This window comes from Ambystoma mexicanum, chromosome 9, assembly GCF_040938575.1.
Source record: "Ambystoma mexicanum isolate Mex_15411 chromosome 9, UKY_AmexF1_1, whole genome shotgun sequence".
NCBI classification, from domain to species: Eukaryota; Metazoa; Chordata; class Amphibia; order Caudata; family Ambystomatidae; genus Ambystoma; species Ambystoma mexicanum.
The window spans coordinates 1018556364-1018580919 of NC_090931.1; the positions used below are offsets into that span (position 1 = coordinate 1018556364).

Below are 24556 nucleotides of genomic sequence, written 5' to 3' on the forward strand. Positions count from 1 at the left end.
TGGAGCAGGAGGAGAGTGTGGAGAGAAAGTAGGATCATCTCAGAAGAGAGCAATGTATAGAGCAGGTGAAGCACACACAGTATAAAAAGGTGATACATAGTAAATAAAAATAAGCATCGTCCTATGTGAACTGGACTTAGTGTATGTACCAAAACCGCTGCCTGAGCCTTTCCACAGTCTAGGTTGACTGGAGAAAGGCCGGTGGACTACTGCCAGTGGATCACACAGGCCGGATTTAACAATGAGTTGTTCAGTAACACTGAAGGCGGTGATGGGGGAGGATGCCCTACGCCCCTCACCTGAGGAGGTGGGACCGGAAGTTCTTTGAAGCGGCCAGTATGAACCGAAAGTGTTATTACCATATGTCATTTGTCGCCATTAGTAATGAAAAAGGACTAACCTCTCCATGAATACACCCTTTGTATAAGGCAGACTAGCATGCCAGAAGGCCTAGCACACACTTTCTTGATAATTTGTCTAAAAAAGATATGGGTCTGGATGGTGGGTCAGGTTATTCAGGAGGGATCAAGTAAAGTGTGGGTTGCTGTCTGCTTGTCTCGCAAGCAAAGTAATTAATCAGTTTTGTTTTTACCATCATCTAAAATGAGATGGAAGTCTGATTACTCCATCAGTACCAAGAAATTAGAATATCTTCACTGACCACCTCTCGCAGATCCTGAAAAGCAAAAGGGGTTGAGCAGTTATGGTCTGAACAATTGTTTGTAACCCATGATGGTGTGAGTGGGAGGAGTGAATGGATGAGTGCAATGGTGACAGCAATGTTAAAACCGTAAAGTGGTATGTCCAGAATGGGAGGTCTAGGAAGGTTGCCTTGTCCTCCGAACAGATGAAATATTGGCCAATATGAGCTAAATGTAAAAATTGGGTTCTTATATTGTGCTTCATGCCACAGTCCAGCATCTAAGCGCAGGACTGGTTTTGAACTCATGCTGCTCAGCATTGTCTTGCTTCCAAGACAAGCACATTGCCCCTGAGCTATCTTCCCCGGCATAGAGTGCGGTTGCTGTATCTCTCAGGTAAGGTTGTGGTGTGGGCTGGGCATAGAGGGAAATTAATCACCATAGTCCATAGTGGACAGACCAGTGTCTCGAGAGTGAAGGATCTGCTGAGGCCAGAGTACTGGTTGCCATGCTTTGACACTCAGTGATTGCCATGAATGTAAAGTGTTGGGTAAAAACCTCATGGTTGGTTTGTGCACAGCCCAGGGTGGTGCCTGAGACCCCTGAAGGAGTGTGAAGGACATTGCCATAGATGTATTGCACTCTGTGGAGATGGGCGGAGTGAGGGACATGACATCATGGTATTAGTAAATCTGTACTCTAGGTGGTTGGAGATAAAAGTAGTGAGCTATGCTAACGTCCATGCAATACATTCTTTGTGATCTTTGTGTGTGAGTGGTGTCCTGGGAGTGTCTTGACAGATACCCCCAGTTCATGACTAAGGCTATTGAAGAGTATTGGAAGAATTGTGGAGCAAGGAATGCGTGAATGGCCCTTATCACCCAGAGACAAACAGGACTGTGGAGCGGGTAAAACAGTGCCTCGTGGATTGCATCTGCATGGCAAGGGCCACCACTGGAATGTACAAAAAGGACGCTCTGGTAGAGATAGGGAAAGGATTGCATTGGTCACCACATTCAGCAACTGGTTGTTCCGTTTCAATGTATTAGGGGAAGGAAAAGCCACATGAGAACTTGTCCTTCCTGGCTAGGAAGGGCAAAGAGCATCACATCAAACATCAGGGAAATAGCAGAGAGGATGAAAGTGGCCTGGGAAAAAGTCAAATGTGTGGCAAGATCTTTGCTGGGATGTTAAGCATGTTTGCACAGAGATGGGTAACAATGTATGTATGAAAACGCCTGTGATAAAACAGAAGGGTGAAGTTTTGTTTGGGAACGCAGAGTGGGTTGAGAAAGTATTGAGGGGCGCAGTGCGAATTGAGGGAGGCCAAGTGTGGAAATTGAGCAGCATTATTAATGTCCAGCCCACGAAAGGTTAATGTGCATTGGGCATTACAAGTGCGATTGAGAGAGGAGGTGTGGCCAAGATTGTATCAGGCATTCCTGCCTGTGTGATGTCGTCTATAACTCAAGAGGGCTGGATTCTGAACAGCAGTTCGAAGTGAACTGTGGAGGGTGGATGGTCTCTTGTGCTGTTGGCCCCGGGAATCTAGCATGAGTCAATCAACAAAATGAAGATCTAGCACCGGTAAGTCTGCAAGAGCTTCTTTGCTACAGTAATTTCTGTCCTAACATTAAAAGGTAGTCTTAGGCAAATATTGTTCAGCAAAAGGAACAGAAGAATAAGGTGGAAAACATTCAAAAGTCTTTTCAGGACTTCTGTTGGTTAGTGGAAAAAACCACACTCTGGATTCTGTCTTTGTAGGATGAATAACACACTTTCGGAGCCACTCAGTCTCTTCAGGCTGTGTCCTGTATTAGGACTCTGGAGCTCATAGGTGATTTTTTGTTGTTGATTGAATACAAAGCAGGAGAACTGATCCTCTCCCTCCCTCTGGTTCTACCCGGCAGAAGTCCAGCACAGCCTCATAGATGTTCTTGAATATGGCTCAGAATTCCGATTAGGTGAGGCCCTTGTTGGATACCTCACTGGCTGTGGGTTTGGGTCACTGGCCATGTTACCGTCTGAGGGTCCTGGTATTGTTTCCCACCAACCAACATTCTCTCTCCTCAGCGCATTCCTGAGGGGCTCTACTATCTACCCTCCTCTTTCTCGATCCTCCCCCTACTCTTTTCCTGAATCTCCTCAAACCCATCTCACATACTCATTCCTCCACCCTTCACAGATGTACACCTTCTGACCATGGGGATTACCAACATACCCTTCTTTAAATCTCAAGGCTTTGGCTTAACCCCTTCCCAAACTCCTCCATTCACGGGCCTTTAATCCACTGTAATATTCTTAACATTATCCTCAGTGCTCGTCCACTCCTTTCATAGGTCTTTCTCCACCTCCTCTTTCTTCATTCCATTGGTGTTCTCTTCCTCCTCCAGCAAACTTCTTTGCACTTCCTCCTTCTCAGCCTTGATGTTTCTCCACTCTTCCACTTCTCCTTTCTCCAGTCACTCCTCCATTCCACCTATACCTCTCTATCCAAACACCACCTTCCTCTCCTCTCCTTTTTCCAACCAACATCTTGTCCTTCACTCATCTCCTCTTTCCAACCACCTACTTCACCAATATGCTGTCTCATTTCCTCCGAACACCCACACCTCATCTTCTCTGCTTTGGATTTTATAGGCTCCCATCCACTCCCTGCATGCCAGGTAATTCTCAGGGAGTTGCAGCTGGAGCTCATAATGATTGGCTTTGGAGATTCATTTGAGAGTAATTGTTCCCTTGCTTCGGGTATGTTTAATTGGTACCTATGCACCTCCACAGACTGTTACTAGGTATCTGTCAGGTATGCTGAGGTGCTCTGACACACAGATGTTAGGTCTGTGAGAGGAGCTACTAGTCTCATGGTCTCTGCCACTCCTTCCTGCTTGTTCACCAGAGTACTGATTAACCCAGTTGTTTGCTGTTTCCAAGCAGTAATTGGCACAGCATGATTCTTTCTTGTTTGATTACGGGGGTCGACCTTAAAGGAAGGGCTGAGCGTAGCTCACGGAGGACCAGTCTCCTGTGCGTTCACAATGTAACAATCCTCTTCCCCTCTCGTAGTGTGATGAGGGAAGGCAAGGAATACACCCCATGCCATACCTGGCCATAGTATCACTCTGTTGGTAGCTTTTGGCATCTTTATTGCAGTAATCTTTTTCAACGCAAAAGCCCTGTTATTTCAATTCTGGAAAGCTTATCTTAAAGAGTTCCACTACACAAGCTTTATAATCTCCATTCCCAACTCGTTTATTTTCATGGATCGCAAAGACATTAATATACATGTGTGACCAGCTTATAAGTAGTCTTTCTTATTTGTGAGTTGGCCTATTAATGTCTTGTGAAATTGTGTGTGAAATTGTGCAGTGTCCACAGTCTAGTTGGAAACATCTTCTGCTTCTCCAAGCCACCCCTCTATGTTATCAACTCACTGCTCAAATCCTACATGTCTTTCTCAATACCTTACAAAGCCGTACATATATTCTGAAAGTCTTTTTTTCTGCTGGCCTTCTGCAAACTAATTGTACATCTGGGCTGTTGAAGTCTGTAGATCTTCCTACATGGAGGGAGGATAGCTCAGGAGCAACGTGCTCGCCTTGGAAGCAAGACGACACGGAGCAACACAGGTTCAAACCCCGGGTTCGCGCTTAGAAACCTCTGGGTATTAAGCGCATTATAAATAACCTATCATATCATATCATGGAACCTTGTGATCGCCCTTTCTCTTCACCTACGTTTGCCTTATTAATTTCTGTTCCCTCTGGAGCTTTCAGGATATAATAGTTTCTAAAGTTGGTGTGGGGATATCTAAATGTTCCACAGTCCGGATAGACTCTGCTCCTATTCCTCTTCCTTAATACTTTTTTAGCTACACTTAAATCATAGTGCTTGATAGGGCCGCATGGCACTAGTTTGTCAGATATATTATCTATTATTTCCTTCAGGATCCAGACCACTGTTTATTACCCTTGATTCACCTTCGTGTCTGATCTGCACATGGATCCTGAACTCCACCTTCTACACCCATAACCTCTTGCTGTTGATCACTTTGCCATTTTTTATCCATTATCCCCATGAAAGTGTGGATGGCTTTCCGTGAGCCATCTGTGCCAGATTTACTGAGCATATCTAATAATTTGCATTTGAACATTGTAGATATTTCTCCTACCACTTGATCTTTTTAGGTGGAGTTGTTTCCCAAGTCTGATTTATCCTCATCACTACACGTTCTGAAATCAATGCCAATATATGCTGCCTCTGTCTGATCCCCATCCTGCTTTTTGTCTTCTTTTGAATCAACCAACTTCACTTTGTTTATTTTTTTTTCTGGCTGATTAGTAGTCTGTTATGAACATTCTCGCTCCCTTCTAGTCTTTCTATTTCTTCACTTGCGCTATTCCCCCTTCTGCTCTGGCTCTGCAACCCCTGGCTTACCTTCATGCCTTTGTGATCTGACATTGTCTGTAGCGGTCCACAGAATTCTGTTGTCTGTAGGATTGGTCTTCTGCAGTAATCCTAACAGCTTCTGTGTCTCTCCCCTCCTTCCTTTTCATTCAATCCTTGAAGGACCTCCAGTCACAATTTGTTTTGCTTTCAATGGTCTAGTCTCCCTCTGGTTCCCAGCAGTGGTTCTGTGAATGAGCCCCCTGGTATGAACACATCGGTACAAGCCAATAACACAAATGTAATCATACTAGCATGTTCCTGATCGTTCACCTTTAAAGCTAGCTATGCAGCTATCATGTATGAAGCCATAGCAGATAGTTGAGAAAAACAAAGGGATTGCTTGTTGACACTGTGCTGGAGATATGAGTATTCTTCTAGTCTTCTCAGTACGAGGTGGAGAAGCAGATCTCTTTGTTTACCAACTTTTCCATGTTCCTATTTGTCATCCAACTCCACTCCTCCTTCTTCCCTGTAACAGGCAGTCAGCCCATGGATGTACCCTCCTCAGGGATTAGGTTTAGATTGCCTTCTCTTCTTCCCTTCCCCTGCCTGCCTCCTCCAACTTTCATCTACACCTTGAGGCAAATGCAGGATACAGAGGCTGATGGTATGGCCAGCATGAGTGGGCAACAGCACTGCACCAGGTCACCAAGGTAGCCTCAGCTACGATTGCAGCTATATGTAGTATGTTGCCTTCAGCCTTAAGCGAAGTACCTAGAAGGGAAAGATGAGGGCATGTTGAAGCCAAGGTTAAGGGGAGCCGCAACAGATACGCCACAAAGGATGCAAAATAGGGGATTCTCCCAATCATAATCTCAAAGTTGGGGGAAACTGACAGAATACATCTGTATAGTGTTAAGTGGACAGTGACCAATCTGTTATTCACAGTGCTCACAGAAGTTCTTATCTGAGAGACTCCTCTTGGTTATCTTTTGCAAGGTTCTAGCTAGGCAGGTAGTGCGAGGAAAAAGAAGGGCAGACCGCAGCAGGCATTCAGTGGTTTTCCATAAGGATCGGTCAAAGACCCATGTCTCTATTCCTCTCAGTGTGAATTTGTAGACTGGATTACATTTGAATGGCTTTGTGGTACTCATTAGCACTTACTAGCAACATTTCTCACCATCACCTTTTAGGGCGTCTTGATGATGGACTGTGTGCATTAGCATATGACAAATATTAATTCAATATAAGCATGTCCGTGGAGGCTGCTGAACCACCTGCATCGCAACACCTACTCTACCTCCTATCCTCCCTTACCGTGTATTATAACACAATCTTTTCTTTGGAGGATGCTCCACCCCTATATTAAGACTATGGGAGTCTAGTCTGAAAAGGCTTCTGTGCATGCCCACAGGAGATCATAGTGTGCAGTGGTATTAGCTAGATGAGTTTGATTTACACACATACCAGAACTACAGTGTTACCAACCGTACATTAACATGTGGTGGATCAGTAATTTTCTAACTTTGACACTTCCAGCTAAACTGTAGTGTGGCAGGAGAAAAAACTCCCCAGCTGTCAGAGGCAATCACAAGGAGCATTAAGACATACACATAATTACTCTATATGGGAAATAATCATTTGGCATGTTATTAAATAGAACATGAATTACATAAATTGTGCATCCCCTCCACTATAAAATAGCATCTCAGTAAATGACTGCGGCATGCCAACATATGATGGAGCATTTGACATAAGTCTATAGAATACTCAACCGAGTCAGCTTAACTACTGCTACTACATTGTAAGTATCATCACACTAACTGTTTTTTTAAAACAATTACAATGATTTAGTGTAATGCTCCTCTTGCAAACCTTGCACCCACCCAAAATCTTAACAAAGAGTTGTCACTTCAAAAGCCATTCCACAGGTAAGTATGTATATGTGAATAAGGGGTCCGTGTTGGCCCTCGATTATTTACTATTATATGGATTTCTGTCTGACACTGCCCAAATACAATCTGTATAGACCATCACTGGTGCCACTAAGATCAATGATGAATACCTATGAGTCTAAAATATGTTATGATATTAGGATTTGCACGGCCACTGCTGCTATTTGCCTGATTTGCAGGTGCTCTGGCAGATCTGGACAAGAGTGGGTTGGTAAGATTAGTTGAGAGGTGAGGGAAAAAGCAAGACTTTAGTGCTTAGTGTTGATGTTTCAGATCGAAAGTACCCTGAGCTCTGTGTGTAGGATAGCTTTCTCGTTTGGATGTGTTAGAAGCTTTGAGCAATTTGTGTGCAGAGACAACCTCATACTTGCAGCTTGGGTGTGTGTTGGCCGGGGACTGGGTGTATTTGTCTTTGAGCTGTAAAGTTGTGTTGTTTTGACTCGGGGAAGATGGACTTTTATAAACCATGTGCGGTTGGTTAGTTTGAGTTTGAGTGTGGTGAGTAAGATAGAGAATTTAGTCGATAGGTTGCGTGGTTGTTCCTGCAGGATTTCCTTATCTAGACTAGTGCAAGCGCACAACATCAATGTTGGCTGTATTGTGGTTAGAGGTGTTGAGCTTCTTTGTAGTGGTAGCAGGCTAATGTCCTGTGTCCCATTTTTTATATCAAAGAAGCAGGGGGAGGTTTACTCTTCAAGTGTTGGTGGTGCCCAAAGGTGTTGACATATCATAGTCATTTGTATCATTTTGCGAGTGCCATTAGTTGGTTGGCAAACGGGTAGTTGGGAGCCAATATGGTGTTCTCTTTGGGTGTGTCTGTGGTTTGGTCGATTCGGAGGTGCTGTTTCCAATGTTTCGGTGTCAGGTAATTTCCATTGTTAATGCGTTGAAAAGCCAGTTTTTCCTGAATCTTAAGTGGTACTATCTGGATTCCCCTTGGTAGCATATTCTAAAGTTTGGATGCGATAGTGAAGAAGTCAGAGCCTCTGTGTCTTTCTCTGCAGAATTTCCTGGTCATTATTAGTACAATCATTTCTGGATCTTAAATCTCGACTTGGTTGGTAACATAAGATGTTGCTTTGGATGTATTTTCCTCCTTGACCTTGGAGGGCTCTGTGGGCAATGCAGGGGATCTTTCAGTGGGGTCATGTTTTGTTATTGGTAGCCAGGTCCATGCTTTAAGTAATTGTGTTATGTTTCCTACTTTTGAGTCTGAGCAATAGTCTAAGCACTGAGTTTTCAATCCGCTGTTTTGTTGTCAGGTAGTCTGGCATACCTAAATAAATGCTGTTTTCATTATCAATTCTTGAGAAAACCAGAGAAAAGATGGCCAGTAATCTGTATAGTGAAGTGGGTTGGGGCATAATCTGATGATTGAGCATACATGATAGACACACTTTTTGACAGCTGCATTCACTTTGGATTCCAGTTTGAGGCCGGTGTCCAATATTCCAAGATACTTGATCCCCTTACATATTCTAGGGTAGTTAATCATTTCCTGAGACCAGGATATATGTACTTCAGGGGTGGTGCAAGGTTTCCATTATTTCTGTCTTTTCTGGGTTGAGCTTTAGGTTGTTAGCCATCACCCGAGCCTTACTTATGTGAGGCAGTTGCTAAGGGAGATGCTGGATTAGTTTTCCTCAGAGGCCATTTTGTAGAAGACGTGAAGGCTATCCACATAGTAGTAATAAGGGAGCTGATATTATTTTATGATCTTCATCAGTGGGGAAACATAGATGCTGATTAGGAGCTGTGATCCTTGAGGAAGTCCACAAGATTTGGTCAGTGGGTTTAAGCTAAAAAGGGGGAAGCCTGCCAATTTCTGTCCTGTCCTTTAGTGAGGATCTCAGTCCATGTAAAGGGGTGTTGTAGAGCGCAGTTTTTTGAAGTCGTTGAATTAATGCACTGTTGCTGACGGTGTGGAAAGCCGCTGAAATGTCGAGAAGTATGAATGCTGAAGTGGTGTTTTAATTTGCAGATATTTTGAAGTCATCCCAGATGGATACTAGTGCTAAATCAGTGCCTCTCATAGGCCTAAAACAGGCATGCAATTCAATGTGCTCCAAAACTTGGCTGTATACGTAGCTTTCTAGACTTCTGTCTGGGTATGGTTGTGTTTGTGATAGGTCGGTAATTGGATGCATTGGGGTCATAACGAGGTTGGAGGTAAAAAAACAGTTTTTCCCGGCATGGAGCAAATACTGTGTCCGTGTAGGAAAGAAGCCGCTAACAATGGCCTATTACGAGTTGACGTGCACGAGCGTAGCGGCATGCCGGTATCGACAGTACCGACATGCCGCTAAAATCCCAGAAATGCCCTTTAGCGGCATCATGGGAAGCGCAGACAGCACTACTGCCGCCGCCCACCTCTAAATAACGGGCCCGGCATCAATGGATACGGCATAAGCAGGCACCGCTAATAGTGGGTACCGCTGATAGAGGCCACCGCTATTAGCAGTCACCGCTAATAAGCGGAACCGGAAGTAACGTCATCGCGCCGGAACAGGAAAGCACACGGCGGCCATCTTTCAAAAACACAATCCATTGCCATCCTCACTGCACAGCACCTGGAGACTCATTTGGACATTAGAAAAACATCCACACCACCAGCATCATGCCAAAGGCAGTGAAAAAAGGAGCGTCCCGGCAGCGTAAGGAGAGGTTTTCGGAGGACAAGCTCACAAATTGCTAGCAGACACGCTGACTGAAAATGCTGAGGTTGTCTTTGCGAATGACCTCAAGAGAGCAGCCCAGCTCAAGAAAAGAGATCTGGGAAGAAGTATCCCATAAAGTGAGTGCAGTTGGGAACACCCCTGCACAGTGAAGGGCGTGCGTAAACGGTGGGACGATCTGCGCCTCAGAGTGCGAAACATCATGTCGGCCAACTGGAGCCAGGGCCTGGCTACTGGCGGTGGCCCTAGCTCGCCTATTAAACTCAGCCGATGGGAGGAAAAGTGCACCAGCACCATCGGCATTGAGTCCATCGAAGGTGTGGGAGAGATGGAACATGGCGCCACATCATCCACAGATGAAGGCGAGTGTCCTAAGAAAACACTGTAATACAAAGTATGATGATAGACCACCAATGGGACCGTGCCATGAGGCAATGCATGGCCCATACAGAGGCATGGACACATCCCTGCCTAGATGCCGTCCTCAGCACTGACACATCCACATGCATGCAGCATGCCAATGCCATACCTCAGACACACACCACAAACATGGAAACGGCATTAGTCACACTGCACGCAGTCCACAACAGAAATGCACGTCACACAGCATACACTGTCTCAAACATGTGTGATCCTGACGTATGCCTGCATGCTCCCCCCCATATAGCAAGCAACCTGAAGTCAAAACTCCAATACCTAATCCCCTCCAATGTGTACAACAGCAATAATACCAATGTATGCATGATGCATGTTGAACCATCGCTGATCCTCTCTCGGTCCCCCACAGGCTCAGATCCTGACAGCGATGCCCGCGACTCAGCGGTGCAGGCAACAATTCCCAAGAAGAAGGCCAGGGGCAGGGAAGAAGACATCAAAAGGCCCAGGCAAGCCACAACTGCCACAGAAGGGGAAGGCAGCACAGGATGCTATGTCACTGGGGCGGCTAAGGGCCACTGCCACAGTCCCCACAACAGCTGTGTGCACTGCACAGGAGCCAGTGGCTGATGGGGCGCTTTCAGCTGCCAACAACTCTGTCGGGGAGGCGGCAGCCATGGCACCGCATAGCAACGAGGATGTCCAGAGCCAAGGCCAGGTGTGTGTCCCTGTGGAGAACGAATCATCAGACTTACCTGCCACACCCAGTCCCCCACCATCACCCCAGATCACACCATTCAGCACCATCAATGACAGCACACAGGAACAGTCTGGTGGGGAGCCAGGGCAAGGAAGCTTGAGCCCCACAGAGGAGCCACATGATGTTGGACATGTGCTACATGCAGCATCCCCCTCCACTGGTGTCCGGGTTGGCACAAACGGATCAGTGCCAGGAGGAGCTGACAGGCCTAGTCAGACAATTTGTCTCGGACGGTGCCCAGGCAAGGCAGGAGGGCCGGGACAACACTGCGTCCTTGAGACAGGCCATTGAGGCCAGCACAACTCGTATCTGCGAGGAGTTGTCTGCTGTTAAGCAGGTCCTTTGCCGTATAGTGGATGCCTTGGAGGCAGAGCGTCCTGCCCCGAGACTGGAGCAAAGCAGGTCTGCGTGCACCTTGCGGCGCTCAGACATGCCACCACCAGATGCGGGAAGTGGCAAAAAGTAGATGGGGCAGTCTGAATATGGCAATTGATGCTGAAACCTGCAGCATTTGATTGGACACCATGTGTGGGGGTGTTTTGGGGGGAGTGGAAAGGGGGAGAGGGTGTGTGGGGGAGTTGTAGGGGGAGGGGGGAGAGGGTGTGTGGGGGAGTTGTAGGGGGAGAGGGGAGAAGGTGTGTTTGAGGTGGAGGGTCTGAGCACTTTTTACTATTGTACTGTTTAATACACCCATTGTGTACCTGAAAAAAAACTTGAGTGGACTTTCCTTAATTGTATATGTGTCATTTATTGGTCAACATTGCATAGTGTACATGTACTCCCACACCCAGTGCCCTCATTCCCACTTTCATGGCACCCTCTGCACCCATGTGCCTTAGAAATATTGGACAATCACAGACTGGCGCACAGCACGTCCCTCCTGTGCATCTGCACCGCGATGATGTGTGCCCACATCTTCATCCTCTTCAGCATCACCTGGTAGTTGCAGTTCAATGTCAGGGCGCAGGGGCATGTTCCGTCGGATACACATGTTGTGCAGCATGACACATGCCATGATGATCTTGGCCACCTTCTCATGGCTGTAGAGGAGTGCCGCACCCGACCGGCTGAGGCAGCGAAAACGTGCTTTAAACAGGCCAAAAGTCTGCTTGATGATCACACGGGTACGGGTATGGGAACGACTGTAGTCCTCTTCGTGCCTCTTCTGTGGATTCCGGAGAGGGGTGACGAGCCACGGCTTCAAGGGATAGCGACTATCACCTGCATGGGTGCAAAATAAGGTATGTGTTAGTCAATTCATGATGGACAGCTGTACTTATGACACATGCCTGCAGATATTTGTTGGTCACATGCACATGTCCCTGGTTGTATGCACACATTTTACCTTGCCTCAATGTGTTCTGTGCCATGGTCTTATGGTGTGGATTACGTCTTCAAGATGATACATGGTGTACACTGACTTGATGTTGCTCATGCATTGTGGACGCACACCGCAGTGTTTGTGTGATATATGTGATGTGTAGTGTTCTGTATGATTTTCTTACTGGCAGCGTTGGCAGTAGTTTCTGCATTATTTAGCATTCAGCGCTGATTATTCCCATGAAGACACAGTGGTGGTGGCATTGTGACAAGCAGTGGATTCCCTTGGTGGTTTTATTTTGTGCACTCTCATGGATGCTTGTCCCGTGTAGTGATTGGCTGCAGACATTTACATTGTGTATACTCACAGCATGTTGCTGGATTGTGTTATGGAGGGTGAGGTCCGATGATGGGTGGTGCACGTGTTGTGGGATGTGGGGTGGTTGAAGGTTTGGCATGTTGGGATTGGTGTGCAGCTTCCTTCATTGCTATGGGGATTGGTAGTCATGTTCAGTTTGGGATGCTTTGGGGTACCGTGTTTTGGGATGTGGACATCGTGCTGTCACCACAACAATGACACCATGGTGGTGTGTGCATCTCTCCCCCCATTTCACTGCCATGTGCCTGTCATGCAATTTACCAAGCAGCCAGACACGTCGTCCTGCATGTCGCTCCATGTAGCGTGGTAGCGTGGAGTTCCGCAGGACCATTGAGTCATGAGTTGATCTAGGAAATCGGGCACAACAATGTGTGATGATCTTGCTGGAGTCACATACCATCTGTACATTGATTGAGTGATATAGCTTCTGATTATGGTACACCACCCCCGTTGCATGCAGGACCACCAATTCCACATGGGTGCAGTCAAGTGCACCAATACAATTTGGCATGCCAGCCAGTCCATGGAAGCCAGCTTTCATGTCAAAGATCCGTGGTAGGGATATGTAGTTCCTTGAGTGCTTCAGGAGGGCATCCAGCACTTGGTTCAGCATGCGAGAAAATAAGGTTTGTGATATGCCATGCATGTGCCCCACTGTGCGCTGGTAGGTGCCTGTGGCCAGGAAGTGGAGCACAGACACTACCTTCAGTAGAGGTGGGATGGCGGTGCATATTTCAATCAGGCTGACAATGTCGTTGTGTATCATGTCCACAATTTTGGTGATGGTGTCTTGGTCCAGACGGTACAGGGTGTGGATCTGCTCAGGGGTTAGGTTGAATGGACCGGCTCTGATGCGAGGGATTGGGGGCTGCCTGCGTGGTACTACTCGCTGCACTAGTGGGGCTTGCTGGGCCTGTCTGACCCTCCTTCTCCTCCTGCGTCTCCTCTGTGGTGCCTGTTGTTATTGCTGGTGTAGCAATGCAAGCATGTCCTCCAGCCCCAGTATTGCTACTATAAGTGGAATCATTTTGGTGTGGTAAGGGGTGTGGTGTGTGGGGGTGCTCCTTTTGTGCTGGGCCAGACTCTATTGCCACCACCTGTGCTGATTGTGTGCAATTGTGGCAGTTGGGCCCACTGCAAATTGCTGTTTGTGGGTGGTTCGCGATGCCGGTATTGCCAGCATCCCGGTATCCCTCATTACTGCCTTCATGATCCCGGTATTTGCATGTCCGCCTGACTTGTGATGTCCTCCTGTTAGCGCCATTCCGCAATTGCTAGGCCCAATGGCCGCGTGCCCGCGCGCATGTTGGTACGGGGGAGCACGCTATCAGCTGTGGAGCTTATACGGGGTTGTCGAGTCGGAATAGCCCGGAACGGTATGCAGTGCCGGTAAACCCTTACCGGCATTGTTTTGCCATTACCTCCAACCTCATACTGACCCCCATTGCCTCAGTCTCCAGCTTTTTATTAGCAGTTTGATGTAGGCAGTCTTAAAAGCTTTTGGTACTAATTCTGTTTCGAGAAAGCTGTTCATCGGTTTGTGAAAATAGAGCTTTGGTGTTTCTTTAGTGAGAATCTTTGTCAATACCCGCGGTGTAAGGGTCTATCAGAGGGACTGATTTGTTGCTCAGTTTCAGCATTTCTTTAAATCTGTTCATTGTAGGGGTTGTGAGGTGCATCCAGGAATTAGCTTATTACTTACGATCCTCACTGCTGCTTTTTTTCCCTGCTGTATATTTGATACTGCATTTCTGAAGTGGTTGGTGATATCTTCGCGCAGCTTTTAAGTTCGGGTCATTGCTTTGGGGCAAGATGGAGGGTTTATCATCTCTTTAATGATTTGATAGTCAATTCTCTGTGTGAGGGCCCTTCGGACATGGTCGGAGTACCAAACTGTCATTGCGTTAAAGGTTTCTGCTTTCCATTTGTGGAGTTGTCTTTGATATGCTGTCCTGTCTAGTTAATTATAATGTTTTCTCCGAGTTTTTGATTTCTTTTTTATAGGTTTCTTAGATGCCGTGCGAACCATCTTGCTGTCTTCTTTTCCCAAGAGGGTGATGCTTTTTAGTAGTCTGTGGATGGTCAGTGCCTCAGTTATCCAGTTTTGTAGTGTCAATATGTTTTCGTCTGGTAGTAAAATATCTCATTCATGGGGATTTGGATTAATTTCTTCCATTAGATTTCAGAGTTCCTCAAAGTTTAGGGATTTCCAGCTTTACTAGTGTTTGTTTTATGGCCTTTTTGTACCAGAGTTTGTGGATAGTAAAATGTATTAATTAATGGTCCCCCCGCATAGTACCTGAATGGGGAGTAACTAGTTATCAGGACTTCTTCACAGAGGTTTGCATCACATGTGTATTCATAGCTCCTTTTTGGGCGCTGGTTCCATATCTTTCATGAACCAAATGTTGAAATCTTAGAGGTTGGTTATGTGTTTGTATTCTATTTCCAGTTTACAAATTATGTCAGAGGTTTTCAACAGAGCTGGGTTGTATGCTTGTTTTCTATAAATAAGTAGGGAAGAGTGATTGGATTGATGATTGGATGTCAGGTGAGTCTGGTATCCTTCATAGTTTGGTAAGTCTGTGTTATGTGATGTTGAGATTTTGAGGTGTGCCTTGTGTATCAGGCACCACCCCCTTTTTGCCCATCTGGGTTACTTGGATAAGTTTAATGTTGTTGGAGATGGAGTTGTTGGGTATTACCTTGTAATTGTCTTAAAACCATGTTTCTATTATGAAGAGCTTGTCAGTTCTTCTTTTACTAAGAATTCCATGAATCGCTGTTCTTTGCTAAGAAATGGAGGGGGCGTTGATCAGGCTGCAGTCTGGGTACTAGGTTAGTGCCATTGGCTGCCTTGTATAGGTCCTGTGTATGCTGTGTGTATCAGGTTTTTATTTGTTTGTGTAGTTGTTTGATTGTGAGCATCCACACTGAGGCTGTTGCTTCCATTAGTTAGCAAGTTGGATCACTTACTTTGTTGGTTTCCTGATAGACTTTGGTGCATGGTCAGTCTTTGATGACAAAAGGCCTGTTTAGGTTGAGGGTTCTATTGTAAGGAAGGGCAGTACAAACTGGGACATATTTATACCCTATTGATATCCACCCCATAGCCACAAACATTTTGTATTTTTGCATGCCATTCCAGTGTATCTATGTTAGCTTTTGATCTCCTGCAGATACACATAGCAATATGGTGTAACAGCCCTACTTGATAAGGCTGTGCTCAATGGCAGATATCTATGGTTGCGCTAATCCCATGATGCTCATAACATTAGCTATTTTCAAGTGTATGCTCCTGATGAAAGGCAAAAGTGGGAATACTAGCTGAAACATGTAGATGTTATAAAAAATGTAAGTGCTGGTGAATTCTCTTACACCACCATTTTAAATGTTGTAAACATTGGGACGTTTTTATCAAACCAAATGGGTGTGCTGCCGCCTGCAGGTGACCTTATGTCATTTATTGGAGCAGTTTTATTCAGCCCTCAGTCACCTCTTGGTGCATGTAAGGGCAGTTTTAAGTTAAGGAAGAATGACACACAGCGCCTACTTAATGACTTTTTGATAGGTAGAGCACCAACGGGAGGTAGTTTCGGGAGGTTAGCTCAGGGGCAACCCACTCGACTTGCAAGCAAGACGACGCAGAGCAACACAGGTCCGATCCCTGGGTTTGTGCTTAGAAACCTCTGGGTATTAAGCACGTTATAAATAACCTATTACAATTACAAGGCTTTGTTGGGGCCAGACACATTTGGTAGACACTGATTAACCTTCCCTAAATGGCAACATGCAGATTATTTGATTAATTCACTGTCAATAGCTGTGTTTTCTGTTGCCGATTCTTGAGTGAGGTAAAAATATATGCCAGCGTAGGATAGGGTGCTCCTGTGTACATTTGTAAGGGAGGTATGTTACAATTGGCTGCAAGCTAATGGGTTGCCCATTCAGATGCATATCATGCAAGTTATGTCTTCAATGAAGTTGCAGGCATCCCAAGATGAGTAAATGCAATTGTAATTGTTAAGTTGGAAAACCGACTTCACTACCAGCTACATGCTCTCCATACAAACTCAAAATGTGTTTAATAACCTAGCAATGTATTTTAGGATTGTGCTGTGTGGTTAAGCCACATAGGCTGCAAAGTTCAACCGCCTATAATTTCCTTCAATGAACAATGTTTAGCTCATTATTTAAAAAAAACTGTGATTAAACTGAACTGCTCCCACTCTGAAAGGCTGCACATCTTTGTGGTGAAATTGGCAATCCTAACCTGCAAGGATAGTTATCAGTGAGAGAATTTGAAGAAGCTATTTAGGCCAATGAACTTGGTGCACACTGGCCAGTGATAAATCAATAACATTTAGTGCTTGAAGCTGTATATTTAGGGAATCTTAAACTAAGAAGCATGAATGTGTGGGTTGGAAGTATCACATGACTGTGACCTGTGGGGATGTGGGAAAGGAGATAACTTGGTCTGCCAGAAAAAGATGGTTGAACTGCAAAAGGTATGTTGATTATTCTTACAACATAGTTATGATAAAGTCCCGAGTGTGGGTTGTTGAGAAGCACTGGGTGGGAAAGTACTTAGGAGCCAGAGAAGAAAACATGTGTTTTTGTAACTTAAAATGAATGCTGTATGTTTTCCACAGAAATCTTCCGCTAGTGTACCCAAAATGTGGTTGCCTGTCAGCCATATCGAATGTGACTAATTGAGGGAATGTGTCCCTTCTCCCCAAGTGGTAGCCCCCCTGTTAGGCTAGTAAGGTGACCCCACTCTGCAATACCCTCCTATGGGTATAGACAAGTGGTACCTCACCAGGAGAGACTCCCCCTTTGGGGACAAGGACTCCCGTTCCCATGAGGAACTCCCTATGGCTGTACATATTGTAGCATACATGAAATGCTCAAAAGAATCAGAAGATATAAAGTTCAAAAATGGGACAAAGAAGCACCTAACAGATGCTATTATCCTCTGGGATACATGTATATATCTCTTTAAATAAAAGTGATCAATCTACTGCCACAAGGAGGTTGATTAAGGAGTCCGCCGTGAAAATACAAAGAGAAGCAGAGAGAGACAAGCATGTACTTTGGATTGTGGGGAACTCCCCCGCTACGTCGCACCGGGGGAAGACTGAAACCCTGAAGCCCATAAGTTTCAAACTCGAAATAGAACGCAGCGCACGACGCCCACGTCATTGTGTACCTGAATGGGGAGAAGCCAGCAAGTCAGGAGCCTGCAAAGAGGTGCAGGCGAGACCATGAACAAATAACCATGGTGGATAGTCTTTCCACAAACGATCGCCAAGACCACCAGTAAAAGAGAGTACATAGATGTCCGGGCACGCTGTGCAATACCGGACACTACGAAGAAGCAAGTGAAGGCGCAGAGAGATGCGTCAGCGAAACAAAGCAAGCAGTGGTCTCTGAGCCGAGGGGAGTTGCCCAGCTGGCAAAGCTCCTGAGGATGTCCCCCATCAGAAATTAAGGTAACGAGGAGGACAGGCAGCATGGGCAGCACCTAGGGCTTAGTTATACTGCATGAACAACTAGTCTGAGTAACACATTTGAAATAGTGTATTTCGAAACCAATGTATTTCAATCGTATTGATACTAGAAAATGAACCATTAAAAAGCTAAACAAAGCTAAAGACAAGCAATGGGATGAAATACCCTAGGAAAAGGGGAAAGTAACTAATAACTTTACACAAGAAGGGTATAAAGTGGAAGAGCGACTACAGTGGGAACCAGAGTCTGACAGAGATAGACAGTTGGGATATATAACAAGAGAAGTAGCCCAACAGAAGGGGATATATAATTGTCCAGCCAAGCCATAAGAGGTTAAAAAATACATCAATGAATGACACCATGTCCCTGACTCCAAAATGACTGTCTATGTAGACAAGTAAAGTGGTGCAACTAATGCAGCAACCAATTACAAAGAGAAGATACAACTGTATGAAAAGATAACAAAGCAAAGATGCAATGAATAATGTAAAGCGACTCATGGAGTAACTTAATTGACACCATCATTCTTTCTTATTGGTATTTAAGAGACCTGTGGAAAAGATAACAATGGGCCTGATTCAGACCCTGCCGGTATCCTGGCGGTAGAGCTGGCTGGATACCGGTACTTACCTTTACCGGCACTCGGTCCGGCAGGATTAGGAGTGCGGGCGGGACGGTGTTCATCCCATATGACTCCCATAGGACTCCATGAGGGGATTTGCCATCATTACCGCTACCGACAACGCCGTTGGCAGTAATGATGGCTTTTATTGCCGGTAGGGCGCCTTGCTTTTAGCTGGAGGTAACCCTGGTGCCCCACTGACAAACCCGTAGACGGGCGGTCCGATAAAGTGCGAGTATCCACAAATACCAGCACTATTTTACCGGACCACCCGACTTGAAAGGAGGCCCAATGTCTTTACCTCCACCAAAACCTATTGCAAACTATCACACCCCAATGTAGGGCCCAAAGACCTATTGTCATCACTATGAAAATACCTAGATGAGGTTCCCAGATTGAACACGCCAACTAATGGGAGCTGGTCACCCCTTCACAAATTAATTGGTTCCCTCAGCGACTAAAGATCTGTGCCCTGACCTGGCAACCTGAGACAAACAAATTCCAATCTGTGTGAAAATGACATCATCTTGTTCTTCTGCCAGAGCTTTGAAATTAATAAAGACTACTAGATACCATGTGTATGATGTTGGAAACATAATCTCCCTATTATTCAAGTTACCTTTCTCTATTTTGTGCACTGAACAGGGACCCTTAATAAGTGTGTAAACAATCTTAAACATATATTTTACTTTTGCAAAGTAACACCTAGGAAAGTACGAAGTAACAGGGCCACTTTTATTCTTTTTACAAAATTGTCTGTTCAGGAATAGTTCAAGATCATTTTTCGTGAAAGATGGGTTTAGCACGATGATTATACCCTACATTTTTCATAATTCACTTTATAGTTGCCAGAAATGTTGACATGGGAGATGGATTGTTGTTAGAAGTAGTATGATAAATGAGTTGATAGAGCTGTGTAGTAAAGTGTAGTAAAACACTAGTTAATATGAGTTAATATGAGAATGCATGGATGCAACTGTAACTTGTTCATATACATTCTATGTTTTGAATCTCTAGATAATGACAAACATATGTTTTTTTTCAGTCAATGTCCAGAAGGTTATATGTGTGTGAAAGCTGGTAAGAATCCCAACTACGGCTACACAAGCTTTGACACATTCAGCTGGGCCTTCTTGTCCCTATTCCGGTTGATGACTCAAGACTATTGGGAAAACCTCTATCAGTTGGTGAGAATTTCTTTTCTAAATACTGTTGTGCTAATGGGGTTTAATTCATAACACTTTTCCAAATTAATCATTAACTTTTGAAGAGCTTGAAATAGAGACGAGGATGTTGCCTCTATGGGTGAGAGAAATTAGACAGTGAATGATTAATAAACTTTATAGCGAAGAAAGATTTTTATCAATATATACTGTAACAATCCCTTACAAACTAATTTGTACATGCTCATAATGCCTCTACTAGTAAGTTGTTTTCACATAAACAAATACTCTTTGACAGTACTAGCAAATCTCTCATTTATTTGCAAGAGATGGGGATTATCCAGAAAGAATTAAGAGTTTTACTTAAAACTTGCTGAATGTCCGGACAACAGGTTAAACATGCACACGGGGATAGAAACGTTGTCCATTGTTTCCAAGTTTACCTAGGCAAACGCAGCTGATAATATATAAGGAAAGCTGCAATTGCCTGATACATTTCCATCTCACTCAAGCATACACATTCATACTCCCCCATTGGTCTCTTCATTCAGCCCATTTGGAGAAGCCTGGTCCTCCTCTCCATCCACACATAACATCTATCTACTTAGATTGTTCATACCTGCAAAGGCAGTATAACCTTCCTCTGTTTTGATTGCTTGTGAAGCATGCAGTTTACATCCCTTGGTACCACATTGACAAGTCCATTAACAGGCAGCTGACCCTGGTTACCCTTCAACATTCTCCTCTGGGTTCTCGTCTAGGCCTTTCTCTAATGGGCTGAGAGCTTCATAGAATGTGTCACAGCCCATCACCTACAATCCCATGCAATGCATGACTGTAATGCAGTAGAAAGAAAATCAACCCTTTTGCTAGTCACTGGAAACTATTTGCCTCTGCAATCATCTGACAGGTCAATGTTCCCAAGTGTGTGTGCAATCTGAAGTTGTGGCCTCGGATGGTGGTCTTTCACCACTGTGTCTGCAGAAGAAAACCACAGTTTCATTGGTGTCCTTGAGTCCATTTGTCATGACTAGGGCTGGGAATATATATATGCTAAATGTATACCTGAGTTTCATCTTTCCTGTCAGAACCCCTGCATTTGAAGTCCTATTATTTAATAACATTAATAATATTGCTGGGGACAATGAAGATCAGGATACACACAATGAAATATTGCAAGCACACATGCTAGCATAACTGGTTTACCTAATAAAGCGCTTGTATACCTGCTCCTACTGTACAGAAGATCGACTGATAATTGTATACATATTTGTGCAACTATTGAAGTACTGAGGCCAAGGAGGGCAGGAGGCAGGCAGTCAAAGTTAAGTGTCCTTTATTTTATGTCATAGAAACACTAAGGTAAGCAGGAAGTAGAGGTTAAGGGCATGTATGTAGAGAGCAAGATAACAGGCATCCGCACCATTGGGAAGACAGCTGACACTGACCAACTGACGTTCATGGAACTGAGGGGAAGAACACTCTGAATATTTGAAAGATTCTCCACACGTTGATTATGGAAATACATATATCTCCGGGCCTATTCATGCCCCACCAGTCTGGTACAAATTCTGCTTCTAACTGCCCTTCACATACGTCCAACCCTCAACCATCCAGATTCCACATTCTCCCTACACATTCTATATTCCATAACTTACCATCTGCAATACTTACATATAAGATGCTACACATGTCCGTTCTTTACCATTTGAACATAACATTTGCAACTATATTAAATTCTAACACTGTATACATCTGACTAATACAATTAGACACACAAATGCATGTGGAATAAACATTATAATACTATACAGATATGATAATGAGTTTCCCAGGTGACTTGTCCTATTAACATAACACTGAATTATTATAACAGTGGAATACAATTAACTGAACAAAGTATCAACTAATTGATTTAATTACACCCATAACACAATTCATATGAAAAGATTAAATATCCAGATGATTAAACCTTTTTGCTTTTTAAATGAGTAATACTGCTAAATCACATAGGGCCTCATTACAAGGGTGGTGCTCCCGGCACCCTTCATTACGGGAGCGCAAATTACGAGGTTCCCTTTGCGGGACCCAGACCAGACGTCTTTTCCGGGTCCTGAGAGGGAGGTAATAACAGGCGTTTTGTAATGTGCCCATTATTACCTACACCCCATTCCCATTGAGCCCTATGGGGGCTCAAATGGGAATGGGGAATGTTTCCTCCAAGGAGGAATTACCGGATCCTCCAATGTTGGAATGACCCGGTTATTCCTCATTGAAGGAACCCGGTAATGGAGCCCGGTTTGGAGGCAGCCATGAAGCTAATAGCACCATGGCTGCCTCCAAACTCGTAATGAGGCCCATAGTCTCCTAGAAACAAAGGTCTTCCACATTTTCTGATAGGTAACGTTTATTTATATGTACACCTTTTGAGTCTTCTCCACACATTCTTTGACTCTTTAGTCTACAGTTCTCTTTATGAGTAATCAATTCAATATCTCCCTTTGTGGCTATGGCGATGGATAGGCAGTTTTTGGTGGAGAGAAAAGATTTGACTGCATTGATCACCTTGGTGGTGAGCGCTGAGGAGGAGGCTATGGCGTTGACCTGGCAGGACATGGATAGTGAGGCATCTAGGTGAACACCTAGGGTTTTGACAGTCTTGGAGACTGTGATGGTGGAGTTGTCGGTGTTGAAGGAATTATATTGTGGGGGGAGTTTGTGGAGAGTTTCGCTAGTCCCTACTATGAGGATCTCAGTTTTGTCCCCGTTTAAGCATAGGCCGTTAGCAGCCATCCAGGTTTGGATAGCTGTGTAAATGTTGGTTAAGGCTGTCGCGTCTTCTTCATAGGTCCCAGTTAGTGGGAGTAGTACCTACGGATCATCCGCGTAGTTGGTGTACGCTATGTTGCGACAGTGGATCATTGAAGAGTGGAAGGGTAAATATATTGTCGAGAGTAGGGGCGGTACAGGAGCCCTGGGGGACGCCGCAGTGGATGATAGTAGGGGTAGCCGAGGCAGTGTCTGAGAAGACCTTCATAAGTCTACCATTTAGAAAAGAGGCCACCCATGCAATGGCTTCTGGGGAGAAGTGCGCTTCATTTTTTAGGTGCAGCGGACAGATCCAGTAGTAGGAGTGCCGGTTTGCCTTTGTCCATGATGTCTCCAAGTTGTATTTTTAAGTCGAGAAGGGCTGACTCTGTCCCGTGATGGGCCTGTAGTTATTAGCCACTTCTGGGTTAAGAGAAGGTTTTTTTTAGAAGAGGGCGTAACCACACTTCTTTTAGGCTGTCTGGGACTGTGTTTTGGCATTGAAGGAGGCATTGATGAATGCTTTGAGGAAGGGGGCAAGCGTTTCAATGCAGTCTTTAATCAGACTGGCTGGACATGGGTCTCCTTTACAGTTAGATAGTCTAATCTTGTTCATTATCTCAATAACTTCCTGTTCTGTTACTTCCCTGAATTTGAAAGGGGTTGTGGGAGCTTTGGCGGAGTGGGGCCCATATATCAGACCTTAGGAGATCCACCAATTGTCTCTCCACAAAAGGTAAAATCATCCTCAAAACTGCATCCTTGACACACAAATGCCTTAACCACGCAGCCCCACAATACCTCACATTTATTCCTGTAAATTTACTCTATGTACCTTCTCGCTCTGCTAGTCTGTTCATGTCTACAGCATTGTAACCTTAGCTGTACTTATCCATGTCTAATCTGTAACCTAAGCTTAACAATCCTCATTATGCCTTCGCGCCGAATACCCCCGGGTCTAGTGCGCAATATAAATAATAAAACAAACAAACAAACTGAACACTGGGGGTAGAACACTGAGGGAACATTCAATCTGAGGGCATGCAGCAACAGGAACCCAGGGTTCCATTCACCCACACACAAGTAGGCATGGCAAAGCATGAGAATGTGGTTTTATGTGTGTCTGTTTTTGCAAAGGATTTACAAATCGTAGCTAAGAGACCAAGACACAATGTAGAGAAGCACATATTACAATTTTATAAAGGCTAGAAAGTGCAATCTGAAGTTTGAACCTTTTCAGAGCAGTGATATAATGGGGTGATGCAGTACATCACATTTTGGGGACAAAGTAGTGAGTAGCACACAGTTTTGGTGGTAGGATTCTGTGTTGTTTCTTGAAAGTAGGTAGTTTGTAAGTAGCTCTGAATCTGTGAAGAGCAGGGACTAGGTATATGATGTTGTGATGGTAGCATATAAAGTAATGGTTATGGGAATATATAGTGATAAAATATTTGAATGTGTTTAATGTGTTTGTACATATGCTTTTCCCCCCCAGACATTACGTGCTGCTGGTAAAACCTACATGATATTTTTTGTTCTGGTGATTTTCCTGGGTTCCTTCTACCTGGTCAACTTGATCCTGGCTGTTGTTGCCATGGCCTACGATGAACAGAATCAAGCAACATTAGATGAGGCAAAACAAAAAGAGGCAGAATTTCAGCAAATGCTAGAACAACTAAAAAAGCAACAAGAAGAGTCCCAGGTGATATTACAAAAAATATAATTTGTGCTTTGCATATTGGCATTTTACCAAATAACAGAGAAACCTATTACTGAGTTTCAGATTTTGTATATGAATTTATATTCAGCTGAATTATTCTCCAGCATCCTCTGTCATTTATGAATGCAGTTAGCAATCAATGAATCATGGTAGCTGAGGATGAAATTCAGTGGCTTTTTCTATTATAGAGCATCATCCTCAATATTTTCACACAGCTTTCCTAACGCATATTTAAGTTCTT

At 44.5% G+C, this 24556-nt stretch overlaps 1 protein-coding gene across 7 annotated transcripts in view; it reads left to right on the top strand.

Moving 5' to 3' along the window:
- LOC138488896 (sodium channel protein type 2 subunit alpha-like) overlaps positions 1-24556 on the top strand; it is a 1049646-nt gene that overhangs the window by 552882 nt on the left and 472208 nt on the right. For all 7 annotated transcript variants that reach the window (XM_069616277.1, XM_069616276.1, XM_069616279.1 and 4 more), the window contains 2 exons: positions 19670-19811; positions 24091-24297. In XM_069616277.1, coding sequence (XP_069472378.1) covers positions 19670-19811; positions 24091-24297 — 349 coding nt within the window. The remainder of the gene's footprint in view (positions 1-19669; positions 19812-24090; positions 24298-24556) is intronic.